This window comes from Tympanuchus pallidicinctus, unplaced genomic scaffold (genome assembly GCF_026119805.1).
Source record: "Tympanuchus pallidicinctus isolate F22 unplaced genomic scaffold, pur_lepc_1.0 scaffold26, whole genome shotgun sequence".
Classification (NCBI taxonomy): Eukaryota; Metazoa; Chordata; class Aves; order Galliformes; family Phasianidae; genus Tympanuchus; species Tympanuchus pallidicinctus.
The window spans coordinates 2979207-2992483 of record NW_026294743.1 but is presented as its reverse complement, the minus strand read 5'-3'; the positions used below and the strand labels follow the sequence as shown (position 1 = coordinate 2992483).

The window sequence follows — 13277 nt, the reverse complement described above, 5'->3', positions numbered from 1 at the left end:
AAGAAAGACAGAACTGAGTATACAAGTTTTCTTTTAAAAGCGCTGAAGCAACTGCAGTACAGTGTTAAGTCTGCTCAGCTTTCTGAGCAAAAACCCATTGCGTTTGCAGATAAGCACTGAAATCATAGAGAGGTACCTTAAGACAATAACGAAGTAATCAAATTTCAAGCTTTCTAATTAAACCTTTTTTTCCCCTGCAGAAGGTTATTGGGAATTCAACACTCGCCATGGTTCACATGATAGAACAATGGGAAAATTTTCCGAATGGTTGAACGCTAACCCTGACAAGTGTGGAGAGCCAACTACAATACATTATATGGTAGCATAACCTGCCACCCACGTTGCTGAGAGAACAGCTTTCCAACACATGCACCACGCTGTAAAACCACTAAATCCCTTATTACACATTGTCCCTTACTTAAGGTGAAATACACTATCGCCCTCTTTTACAAGTTTGGGTGCTTTTTTAACAACTTTCCTCTCTGAAGTTTATTTAGCAGTTAACCAAGCTGTTTTTTCAGACTTCCCTCCCAATGCCATCTTTCCTGTTTTGTTTTCTAACCCAATTTATTTTTCTTGAATAGCACACATAAGCAGCTTCACTTACACTTGCTTTGTTTTTTCATCCTACTTCCACCTGTGTTAAATTACCTACCTTTTTAAGGAAATGTTAGGTAGATTATTAACCCAGTTATGGAGGCTTAGTGTAGAACTTTTCTGTTGTTTTGCTGCTTTTTTTTTTTTTTTTTTTTTTTTTTAATTCTGATACACAACTCACTGGGGAAGAGAGAAACTGGTTCCAGCATACTTCTGACTGGAAGCCCAGGTATTCTGTTATTTACTGTGCTTCTTTTCCATTGTTAAGCTCTTCAAATATATTCAAAAGACAAACTGCCACATTACACACAGTTACAGACACTGACATATAAGTAAGTCAGATATTACTGTAGAACAACAAACACTCCACCCTCATTACAACACGCTGTGGTTACTGGCCAAAGATCTTTGCCTTTTCTGAAAAAGGGTACATGATAAAGGCAGGCCAGCAAAAGAAATTATACAATCATCAGACTTGAGTTACAGTAGAAGTAACAGCAATTGTCCAAAAATCTAATTCTGAATAGGCAAAGTGAACGACTTCATGATTTTAAGAATGCATTTAATCTCATGCTATGAAAAGATGCCTAAAAACATTAGTATACTAAGCCTTCTTTCTTAATGATGCCTTACTCCATATCACCACCACCACCCCCCAAATATCTCCACTCCTCTGCAAGTCTGCTGTTTGAATCACTGCATTCCAAGATAGTTAAAGGATATGCACAGTTTCTTTGGGGGTTTTCAGCTACAGCTTCACTGGCAATAGGAATTTTATTTGCAAGTGTTTCTATTCTACTGACAAGGTCAATTAATCCAAAGAACTATTGGTTGTTCTGTCTGATAGCTCAGTGTATTTATTCAAGCAAGCACTTTTATAACCCACAATTGAATGCAGACAGTTATCCTTGTAAACACAACTGTCCACAGGGATTTTCACTGCATTTGGAGCACGTAAAAGAAAAACACGCCTTTCTTCCCTCAGCCTGATAGCCTCCAAGTTTGATTACAGCTTGAATTTCAAGGAACGAGAGGAAGAGGGATGGGCTACTGTTTTTAAATGTATATGATCTATTGTACTTAAATATACATATTTGTACTAACTCCTAGAATCTGAAGAACACAGACGTTTCATTGATCTCTCTGGGATCTCCAATCATGTGGTAGCACAATCAAAGACATTGCTCTACTCAAGCATTGGAAAAAAAAAACCTGCAGTTTAAAAGAAACAGAGATACTATACGTAGCATGAAGGGTTAAAGACCACAGAAAATGCTTTCACAAAAGCCACCAACACAACAGAAGATCTAAGTAGTGTGTGTGTGTGTGGGGGGGGGGGGGGGGGGTGGTATGTAGGAGCTGGGGGGGCAATCAGCTGCAGAAGTAGAGGGAGGGGGGGAAAAAAAATAGAAGAGAATGAGCACTACCCAGCTTCAACTAGAACTTCTGTAGATCAGCAGCACAGCCAACTTTGCTGCCAGCAAAACTTAATATGCTGCTCTTCACCAATCTAGTTCTTTCTCAACAAATCCTTTACAGATTAGAAAATAAAAGGCTAACTATCATGGCTAAGTGGCATTTTATCTTATGGCTGTATCCTACCAGTTTTTAAGTTAAGTACATTTTAACTCCAAAAAATGGAAAGCCTAGTCAAATCATTTGAGAACTCTATGGAACAAAAGACTATCACAGAGATGATGAACAAGGAAATATGGATTCCATAAAGCAACAGACATAGTGAATAACAGATATTAAGAGTAGAAATATACTGTGAATATTTCTATTTCGCTCATGTTCAAAGCATTGCTGAAAACATTTTTCAGAAGAAAAGGTGCTGAAGTAAGTTGAGTCAGATAACAAAGGCCTTATTGAAGTTAATAAACAAGTGAGATCAAAAGACATTAAGGGGTGGAAGGGGGAGCATTTTACTTCAGGATAGAAGAAGGATCTATTACCATAAGCACATATGGTGCTCTACCTCAGATATTCTAGGTAGACAAATTATACCAGTGAAAGCCAGACAGTTCTAGACAGAACTACTTCATTTGAACAAAACTGTCAGGCCTACACAAACAATCTGGTCCCACTGAACACCACAATAACAAGTCTCAGCCAGGTTAAAAAAAATACTAGAAATGAGCTTTTGTAAAAGCACAAATTCAAATAAAACAGAACTATTGGTAGATCTTCAGCCTAGCTACTTTGTAGCTGTAATGCTGTAACACAATAGAAAACCATGACAACAAACTAGCAAAGTCCTAGGTTGCAGCAAATGAGGATAAGCTCAAATGAGGCAACTCTGGATACAGAAACAAAGTATCTGCTTACCCTTGGAAGGACTCAGGTACTAAGGTACCTCCTAGATACCTTTGCCTCCGCAGCCAACCCTTACATGAGGTCTGGGAAGGGGTGGATCCTGCCCTCTGCCCCTTCTGCTCACTCAGGTACATTGCATGCACCTGAACTCCCCTGAGTTGGCCCTGCCTTCCACCAGGTGCTCAATCACTGCTTCAGGCCATGACTTAGCATTTCTGCTACACTAGTGTAAGAAGAAATAGAAAGTGCCTTCAGAGAGTCTGATAAAGCACTCCTCACTGCTATGTTAGGAAGTGGTTGACTATCAGGGTTCTGAATCCCAACGCTGTGCTACAGTTTCATCTACATCTACTTGTTGCCATAAAAGCCACACTGAACCCCAGAAACCCTCCTCATACCTCAGTTCCTCCTTACTGAGTTGCTCCCAGGTATCGCTCAGGTAATAAGGACAGTCTGATGTTGACTTCAACTTGAAATATTGGTTCAACAGCGTACAGAATTTGCACAGATGACAAACAAATCACCTTTCCTCCAAAATGACTAATGCTATCATTTTTATGAAGTACTAATATCATCCTATATACTTCAAGAGCATTGAGGAAGTTTAAATTTGCAGTCTGATTCCTGTGTATCCCACAAAGTCATAATTATATCACCACAATTTCCTTATTTTTTGATGTTAACTGTAAAAATACTAATTCAGAAAGTTCATGCATTTGGCTCTCACTGCAACCTGCTCCCATCCGCCAGAGGAAGAACTAAAATGATACACTGGAGAACAGTCAGTCTACGAAAAATTCCTTCATCACATCAGAGAAGTTTCCTTACACATAAGCTGTAATTGGAGTTAAGCTCTCTACACAAAAAAAAAAAAAAAAAAAAAAAAAAAACATATAGTTAAGACATCTAAATAACAAGCATTGTAAGAATTCCTTCAAATCCTCCTACTACAGCTTCACAAACAGAACAATTCCATCAAACACACACTATGAAACAGGTAGGCAGTGTATACCAGTGATGTTAATTAGATCATTAATTATCTTGCCTTTTCTCATTGCAATGGCATAGAGAGAAAATCTTCTTCACTTCTATGTGAAGAATCACATGCATTTCCTAATTCCTCTTCCATGATGAAGCTTAGACCAAATAATCATGACCAACATTATAATCCCAGACGCCTTCAGTTGCTAGCCTCAAGTTCCCCTGAGAAAAGCTCTGTGCTTCATCAAGTTCCTCACTTCCATGGAGCTGTTGTCACTTTCTTTGACACTGTTTTTCCTCTGCTTCACAAATCAAACTGACAGTATTAAAAATACAAGGCTTCTTTAACATTCCTTTCCCTAATTGACTCCCTTTATAGGAAAGAAAAGGTGCCTTCAGATTCAATTTTGAATACTGGGACACAAAACAAGAAAAAAAGATCTACCTGCAGCATACAACGTAGAATAGTTTAGGTTTTCTTACTTTGTTTTTCAATTTACAGGATCCAATAGAAAAGGTTTCTCTTAGGATGCCATTTCAAAGCACTTAAAGATAAAAACGCTGCAGTGTGTGGGCCAACAAGAATCAGCCCACACACCATATCTATTCCTAAATGATAGAGCTAATGTGGATCTCACTGTACGCACGTCTCACATGCACAGAATGTTGTTCTAGTGACTGCATTTCTCATGATTCCATGGGAAGCTTTCCCAATTTACTACTATTTCAGGACATCCAAAGCAATACAACTTCAATTCTTCGCCTAATTTCCAAAGTTTGACACATACGCTGGTTGGCGTCCCGAAGCACAACAGTGATGAGCAGGTCATATATCCATAGACACGTGCAGGGAACAGTGGTGTTATTCACCTGCCTTTCTTAACTAAACATTTCCTGTCAACATCCCAGACTGGCAAAACATCCTCTCTGTTGAAATGCAGGAACAGCATGCAGTAGTTGCATGAATTATAAACCATTTTGTTTCCTGAATTTGACCCTTCCCCTTGGCATCCATCACAAGATTTAAAAAAATAAAACAAAAAATACCAGTGGATCATTTTTCTCCCCTGCTTTGCAAATTTCCAGTACCGATAAATTTTACATACAATTACCAGATGATTTATGGCATGCTGGTGAAGCAAATCCATACTCAATTAGCAAAACAGCAAGATAAAAATGAAGAAGCTGGTTTGATGATCTCACCTACAGAACATCCTAGAGATAGAAAAGACAGACCACATTCTAAATGCTATCAAACTAGACTTCATACTCTCTTAGCATCAGGTTTATCTTGTAGAATGCTAATCAAATATTTTAAATGATAATTCTGAACTCAAGAAATAAGTGGGGATTAGAACTGCATCTTTTCTTACACTTAAGAACATGAAAGAAGGGTTTCTAGCTGAAATACTTTAAGCTTAGTCAGGAGGCTAAATCAATAATCAGCTCAGATCTTCAGAGGAAAGTCATTTAAAATGCATCCTAGACATCTCAGACACTCAAAAATAGTAAACTTACTTAATCCATTAGCTTGCAACAATACTGCATTAAGTTCACCTCTCCTTGACTGTCAGAATCTACGATCACCTCACATACAGAAAACAGATCAGCAGCTAATACGTCTCAGAAATCCACCCTCCCCAATACAGGCAGTGGATGCTCTATATTACAGTAGAGCCTAAATTTCCCTGCTTTTAAGACAAGCTCCCTCAGTTTGGGCATTTTTCCTGAGCGACAGCACTTGGCTGTAACACAGCCTCTTCACTCAGCACAGAAGTGTCCCTGTCCGTGGTGCTCAGCCTAAATGCCACTGCACAACAGGACGGTTGTGCCTGCTATGGGCCTGGAGCAAGAGGCTACAAAGCGTGAATCAAAACCAGAAGGGTGAGAAAATCTGACAACAAGATACTCAGCAAGTAGCAGCCATGCTGCCTAGCAAAAAACAGAAGGCCCACACTTGCCAGCAAAGATAGCAAGGTAACAGGAATTTCATCTGAGTCTTCAAAACCATCTCCATAACTGAGTCCTGATAAAAGCCATTATGGCTGACTCTGTTCCAAGAAAAACAAACATACAAAAGAGTCCAGGCAGACCTCTTCACAGCAAATTCTAATGCTTTTTATTATTCTTTGATGCAAGTTCTGCTAGGTAGGACTGCCAGCAACAAAACATCTTCCCACCCCATCTATGACTGATCAGCAACGGACCGCTGTATCTACACGGGTTGTTAACCACACTAGTTACCCTGCTTCAGCATTAACAGTTTGCAAAGCAGGCAAATAGCAAACACTTGGCTTACTGAGGTTTCTGAAAGCCACAATGTTACCCACGTGCAGACCAGCCCTAGTGCATCAAGAACATCCACAGTCTGCAGCTTTTCTCCAGTGAAGTATTTCTGGTTATTCCCTTTCAAACCCGAACATCAATACATCCTGCCTAGTATGTGAATTATTACTACCTTGACACAGTTGTAAAAGCACACCCATTTAAAAGCAGAGCATCCAGAGCAATGCCATACACTGGCAATGTTTTTGTCCCAGCACAAATTGTTTTCCTTTCCCTGAACTACAGGAACAAGTAAATGAAGAACACATCCTCCAAATAATAAATTGTGCTAAGTCCAACAGATATGCTAAAAGAGAATTCCTAATGGAATCTGAATAGGCAAATGATTTCCTGTTTCATCTCTAGTTACTGACAAGACATGAACACTATATTGGACTGCTGAGTCCTCTATAAGGCACAGCAGAATAGACAACTTGGCCTCCTTCGTAGGAGTTCTACCTCTACAAGAAGCATAAATTTGGACACGAAACGCTAGCATCTGCCCAAATGTGAAACAACCTTTTTATGATAAGACATACTTCTGATCATCTCAATGCTTGGAAAGACATACAAAGGCAATTAGCAAGAGAAGTATGACATGAAGACTAGTGGTCTTCGGCAACAAACTTTCTGCTCACTTCCTTTACAGCAAGTTATTACCATGCTGTGACAAAGAGTAATAAGTTCTCATATGCCTCAGTCTAGATGCTGTTTAAAACAGGCCTCTAGAAACTACCATGTCCTTATGAAATAATCTGTACCATTATGTTGGAGAAGTCTGAGGCAGGAAGTGAGACAACATTTGCTCTCTAAACAGACATGAAAGACATCTTGCTGCACACCTCTTAACTGTAGCTCCTCCAGCTGAGCAAGAAGTCAATACTGTCAGATTGCAAGAGCTGTTCTCGCCCACGGGATGAGGGACAAATAACTTGTTGCTAGAGATTGAAAAAATAATTTCATTTTGAATTCCAAATTAAGACATTTCTACAAGCCTAGACGACAATCTAAAGCTCATGGTATACTACAGATTAGACTTGGACATTGTACTCTATCAAAAACCAGACCATTGGGGAAAAAAATAGCACAGAAGCATCACAGGACTTTCATGAGACATTGAGCTGGGCAAGAATCCACTGAAAAATGTAAAAATTATTTGAATCCACGGCATAATCATTGTGTAATTAAGTAGATTTCTCTCAAGAGTTCATCTGTTTACATTGCTTTAATAACCTGTGTGTCAGGGAGGCTGAAGAAATTAAGTTGTTTCAGGATTGAAGAGAAAACTTAAAATACATGCAGATCAGTAAACATGAACACCAATAGCAACATTTAACATCAGAATGCCCAGAAAATCAAAAATGGGCATTTTACAGCATCAAAGTACTGCAGCTCATCAGTAAGCAGCTTGCCCACATTTTCTTCAGTTTTGAAGATTAAATACACAAACATGTTATGCATAAGAATTGCTGCTCTCCTGCAACATATCACAGTCTCATTAATTTAGAATAAATGTTACTACAAACATTTCACAGGCAAGTGCCTTCTTTTTTAAATTAAATACACTATGTATGTCATCTTGTGTTTAAGAAGGAAAAAAACCTGAGTATCTCCTCAGAAACCAAGAACATAAATATGCTTATAACCAACAGCACAAGCTCAAAGTTCTTCTGGAAATCCATCTCATTGTTTATACAGACCTTTAACGCATATACCCTCAATAGTGGAAGCTCACCACTTTGTAAGAAACTAACGTTCTTAAGATATATGCAGAATGCTACAATAAATATTATAAAAGAGCAACCATTTAAATTATTGGAAAAGTTGACTACATACGCAAAATCAGAAACTGATCAATAGGGACAACAATGACATCTAGTGGACACTCACAAAACAGACTTAAAGACTAGCAAGGAAAAGAAACCTGGTTTTAGAGTTCGACGAGGTGAAACAAATTGCTAAGCTGTAATAAAGAGGAAAAGACAGAACATGATGAAAGCTTCTGGTGTGCTGATGCATTTCTCAGCAGAATATTTCAAAAGAGTTCAAGTTTCTTCCATTTAAGACCTAGCGTAAGTGTTGTGCTGTTCTTTCAAAGTTTTGGACAACTAATCTGAGTTAAAAAAAATCCAGAGTGGAACATAGCATAGCACAAGCACACACGTTTACTAAGCTTCCTACCCCCTCCTCCTTATCTACAACATTCAAACAAGAACAGTTTGAGTAGAACTGAGAAGATAGAAAAACAAAAGGGAAACAATAAAAAGCATCAAAGTGCAACTTCCACTATAGAAGACCACTATAAAAACATTTCTTTTGCAGTCATTGCTCATCCTTATTGTGAGATCTGGCACGTAAGGGACTTAAGATAAACCTTCCCAACATGCAACCCAATAGCAGCTGAGGACCAAAGATGAGGAAGCTGGAAAATGAGGTTACCATAATGAATAATTTTCCAATGTACCAACTCACGAGTAACTCAATTAGTTTACCTGGCAAACTGCTACAAGGGTAACAGCTACTTTTGCTGTTTACCAAAAGCCAGTACATAAACAAAACTAAGTAGTTCAAGCATCTCAAATCCCACCACAGTGCTTCTTCCAAAGAAACTTCACTCTGGCTAAAGGTGCCATCATAAACAACACTGGTTCAATTGTTGCATTCTTCTAATACGTCCTATTGAAAATGACAAGCACCAAATACCACAGCTATGGAAGTGGAAGTCACACTGTTCATCAAAGCGCCCAGCCTAAAATAATGCACCCGTCTGAGTGCTGAATGACTGCCCACTATAATCATCACATGCCATACACACAACACTTGTGACATACAGAGCCATAACCAAAGTTCATACGATTAAATTCTGACCCCAGACAAGACTCAATAGTCCAGTAATCCTTTCACAAAAATCATTTACATTATGACTGTTTTCTTTCTCCTCTTCCCTCCTTCTAAAGCCTAAACTTGGAAATGCTTTTTTTTTTTTTTTTAAACTCTTCTTTTTTGTGTGTATCATGCATAGGGCTTTCAGATGCTTCATATCTACCAATTCTAAACAGTTCTGTTCTGAAGACCCCATTCCATCATCCATTACAGGATCCATATAGTAAACCTGTTACAACCATGCTGGTAATCAAAATCTGAAAGAGCAACCCAAAGAACTTAAAAAGCAAATACTGAAACAAATCCAGACACTTCACCACTCCAAGAACAATGACACATCACCACAAACAACATTTTTGTCACATCAAATGCACTAAGAAAAGGGGGCTATTTCAAGGTGAAGGACAAAATATTATTGACCTACCCGGATTTCCTGGAGATTATGAAAATTATTTCCCACTCTGACAGAGATTTTGCTTGGAGTGTAGCTTTCATCAGACTTGTAGTCTGCATAGATACATAATGTCTTCACTGTTGTTTTTCGTCTGCAAGAAACAGCAGAAGTGTGTAAGCATCCCAAAGAAAGACATTCATGAAGAGTCTGATGCTATAACACAGTATGAGGGTCTACTGATAAATAAGAACCTTACTGTAAAGCAAAAGGTGTTAGCACATGGAGTAGTGCACACATTAGAACTGCACCGGTATCTGTTGTCTGTCTTCATAAAGCTCACAATACAAAAAATTACAACAAAAAGGCAAGATGCCAAATGAGTGCTTCTATGTGATGAAACATATGGTTGGTTTACCAAACTCGGGCTCTACTACTATAACAAAATGCGACTCTGCATCTTAAGAGTTTGGTTAGAAGACTGAAAACATCCTAAAGCCAATCTTCTCAATCACAGCAAAATAGAAAAATAAAAGGTTTTTCAGGTCATTGGTAAATGCAGGACTGCTTTAAAAGCAGACAACTACCCTTTGAATTACACTCAATGACAGGAAAAATTAAGACTCTAATGTGACCTTACATAAGTAAATGTGAAATTGCTACAAATGGCCTACTCCTAACAATTCCTTTTTGTTGCTCATTTAGGAATTTAACAGCCGTAACATCATTTCAAATACTCATCTTTCTAAGTGCTTTTTAACTGGCCCTTTGCCCGTTAGGTCATACAGGATTACTTCAGGAGCCCCTGCACTTCCACAACTCCAGTCCTGGCGAATAGACATCAACACGAAGTTACACAAAATGGTCTAATTCTAAGGAGACATTTTTATTACCTAAATTGGATGTTCACCAAATGAGGCTGCGATCCATCCGACTGCCAGTACGTTTCCAGATTATCATCTCGTAACTGATCCACCCCAAATCCTAAGACAAAGAGAACATGACAGTCTTGAACATTATTGTTATTTGTGATGCCTACATCACAGTTTTTTTGTTTGTTTGTTTTACAGCAGTTCCGAATTGACAGATGTATTCTCAGCTTTAAGGAAATATTTCCAAATACTCAATCTGTACTCATGACACAACTACAAGAGTCTGCCAACAAAAGCTCAGTACTAGAGTGCCCTCACATTATCTCCTATTGAGGTCTGCAGGATTTTTAATCATTCAACATGTTGTCCAATTCCAAATGGAAGTAACTAATTCATAACAAATGCAAGAAAAATGCTTAACACTTCCATGTGTCTACATATTCTATAACCAAACCACTAAACTAAATGAAAATCACTAAGACACCATTCCATTACTAGAAAATTTTAGCAGAAGTAGTATTTTCTTTACAAGTTGCTTCTTGAGATATTTTTGTAAGCTAATGCTGTAACATTTAAATAAAAAAACACAGTGTTCCCCTTCTTTCATTATCCTTCTACTCATCACGTCATTTTAACAATTGCTCACACAAGTTAAAGTTTTCATTTAGCAGTCTAAGTTCTACCTGCAATAAAAAAAATGCCTTTATTCTAGTGAAGTAACTGAGTAATCAAGTATTTTTCTCTAAGGATACCAGACCAACAAGTTCCAGCCTGAGCACAACATTACGACAACGTAACCATTGACTCCAGGGTGCAGGAAAATAATAGATCAGTTCCCAGCAGATATTCCTGGAATAGCAACTTAATCACTCTGAGTGAAAAGAACATGGATTGTCAGATTTGTAGAGGATAAAGCTATAACTTCCAAATGCCTTAAGTATGAACTAGGCCAAAATTACTTACAGTGACACTTCCACATACATCAGATGTGGTTTTGTAAGTGGCAATTTTTCATGAAAACATACAATGTTTAACTAAATAGCGAAATTTATATTTAATCCTTACATCAATTTTTGTGATTTTTACCTGGTTTACAAGAAGAAAGTGACCAAACTGCTTGTGAGCCTATTTCTCTTACAGTACCCGTCCTCTCTAACTGCTTTGGATCAGCACCAGGCGGTGTCTTGTTTGGGGTAGTCATTTCTAATTAAAAAAAATAAAGTTAGCTACATTTTCACAGTGATAAAAAAAAAATAAGGATGACATTTGTTCAAATAAAGCATTAACCCTGTGACCTCACATTTATATAAATGATGCACTCTAAAGACTACTGTAGACATATCACACTAATACATACAGTTCCACACAGATGCAAAAATACGCACTTCAATTTGACGTGCACCAAAAACACTCATGAGGTATTTTATTTACTTCACTCTTTCCACACATACTGAGTTAGTTTCAGGCATGGGTGTTTTTGTTTTTTTTTTTTTTTTTTTTTTTTTTTGCTTCTGTTGTTTGTCTGGTGTTGTGTTTTTTTTTTTAAAGAAATGAAAATAAGCCCTGTTGATTTAAATGTTAGCAACACAACTCCACTTAAATGGAAGTGGGGAAGGAAAGACATCTTATTCTGCACATTCAGAAATCAGAGCAAGTCCATCCTAACAAAGATACTTCTTCAAAACGGGAAGGGATAGTTTAAACAAATCATGTAGTCCTTAATTTAGTAGAGATTCATTATTGCCACAGACATCCAGAGACAATTCCCCTCATCTTCCCTTTTTACCTGCAATCACTGAGCTGTGAGTTGCACTGCTCAAGTAATCGCATTCACTTTCACCCCTCCACTACTGCCATACACAGAAGACCAGATGCTATTCTCCATATCAAACAGAGCACCTTTAATACCTCCAGCAAAATGCCACAGAAGCCTTGCAAATACTTTAAAAAAAAAAAAAACAAATCCAAATATATCCCCTCCATGCAAGGGATCACAATAGAAGTCTAGGATTAAACATGAAGTACTGAGAAGTCAGGGAAGAAGACTCAAATTCTAATCCTTTGCTCATAAGAAAAATGAAGTCAAGGAAAAGTCTCTCAGTACCCAGCTAGACACTGAATGGGACACTGGATTCCTTCAGTGCCCACAGAGTGCAGAGCTGGGTCACTGCAGAGCTAACGCAGGTCAGCAAGAAAGCCAGCATGAGCTATATAGGACTAACCGCAAAGCTTACAACTACTGTGGGATACTAGAGATCTGAGTTCTGTAGTATATATCTGTCCACACCAGGGATTTGCTATTAGCCCTTCTTCTACCCCGCCTTGTTTTTCTTTTTGTAGACAGTTAAGACAGCTTCAAGGTTTTTCTTGTTTGCTTCACTTCGTAACTGATTCAGAGGAGAGACCGCAATACCGACAGCCACGCGCAGCTGGCTCCCGCGCAGCCCGCACACAGGCCCGCACACCCCAAAAAACGCCCCGTCAAGCGGCCACGCGGCCCCCAAACGGAAAAACCCTACCGAGGAGCCGCAACCGCACCTGAACCGCAGCACCGCAGGAACAGACAGGAGCGAAAGACGGCATACGGGACGGTCTCCCTCAGCAGCGGGCCGACTCCGACCGTTTAATGGCCGCGCACGCGCCAAGCGGTTTAAATACGGGGGCGGGAAACAGGTGGCCGCGATCGGCCAGCGGCGCGCGGGGCCCACACAAGGACGGAGCTGAGGGAGCCGGGCTTCCTTACAACGGGGAGCGCGGGCACTTCGCTTACGTCAGGCGCCGCTCCAGCCGGCGTCACTCGGTGATGACGCCATCAACGGGCGCGGCCCCGCCCCGCCCCGCCTCTTCCCTCCCGCAGGCGCCGCTCTATCCCTGCCCCGTTCCCGTCCTTCCTTTCCTCTCTATGGTGCGCG

At 39.3% G+C, this 13277-nt stretch overlaps 1 protein-coding gene across 7 annotated transcripts in view; it reads right to left on the bottom strand.

Moving 5' to 3' along the window:
- ANAPC10 (anaphase promoting complex subunit 10) overlaps positions 1 to 13224 on the bottom strand; it is a 153327-nt gene extending 140103 nt beyond the window's left edge. For 4 of the 7 annotated variants that reach the window (XM_052690426.1, XM_052690421.1, XM_052690420.1 and 1 more), the window contains exons 1-4: positions 12885 to 13129; positions 11452 to 11568; positions 10387 to 10477; positions 9527 to 9647 (exon numbers count right to left, since the gene is read on the bottom strand). In XM_052690426.1, coding sequence (XP_052546386.1) covers positions 9527 to 9647; positions 10387 to 10477; positions 11452 to 11568; positions 12885 to 12948 — 393 coding nt within the window. In that variant the 5' untranslated portion in view covers positions 12949 to 13129. The other 3 variants (XM_052690424.1, XM_052690425.1, XM_052690422.1) reach the window with 3 other exon arrangements.
- Between the last annotated feature and the right edge of the window lie 53 nt (positions 13225 to 13277).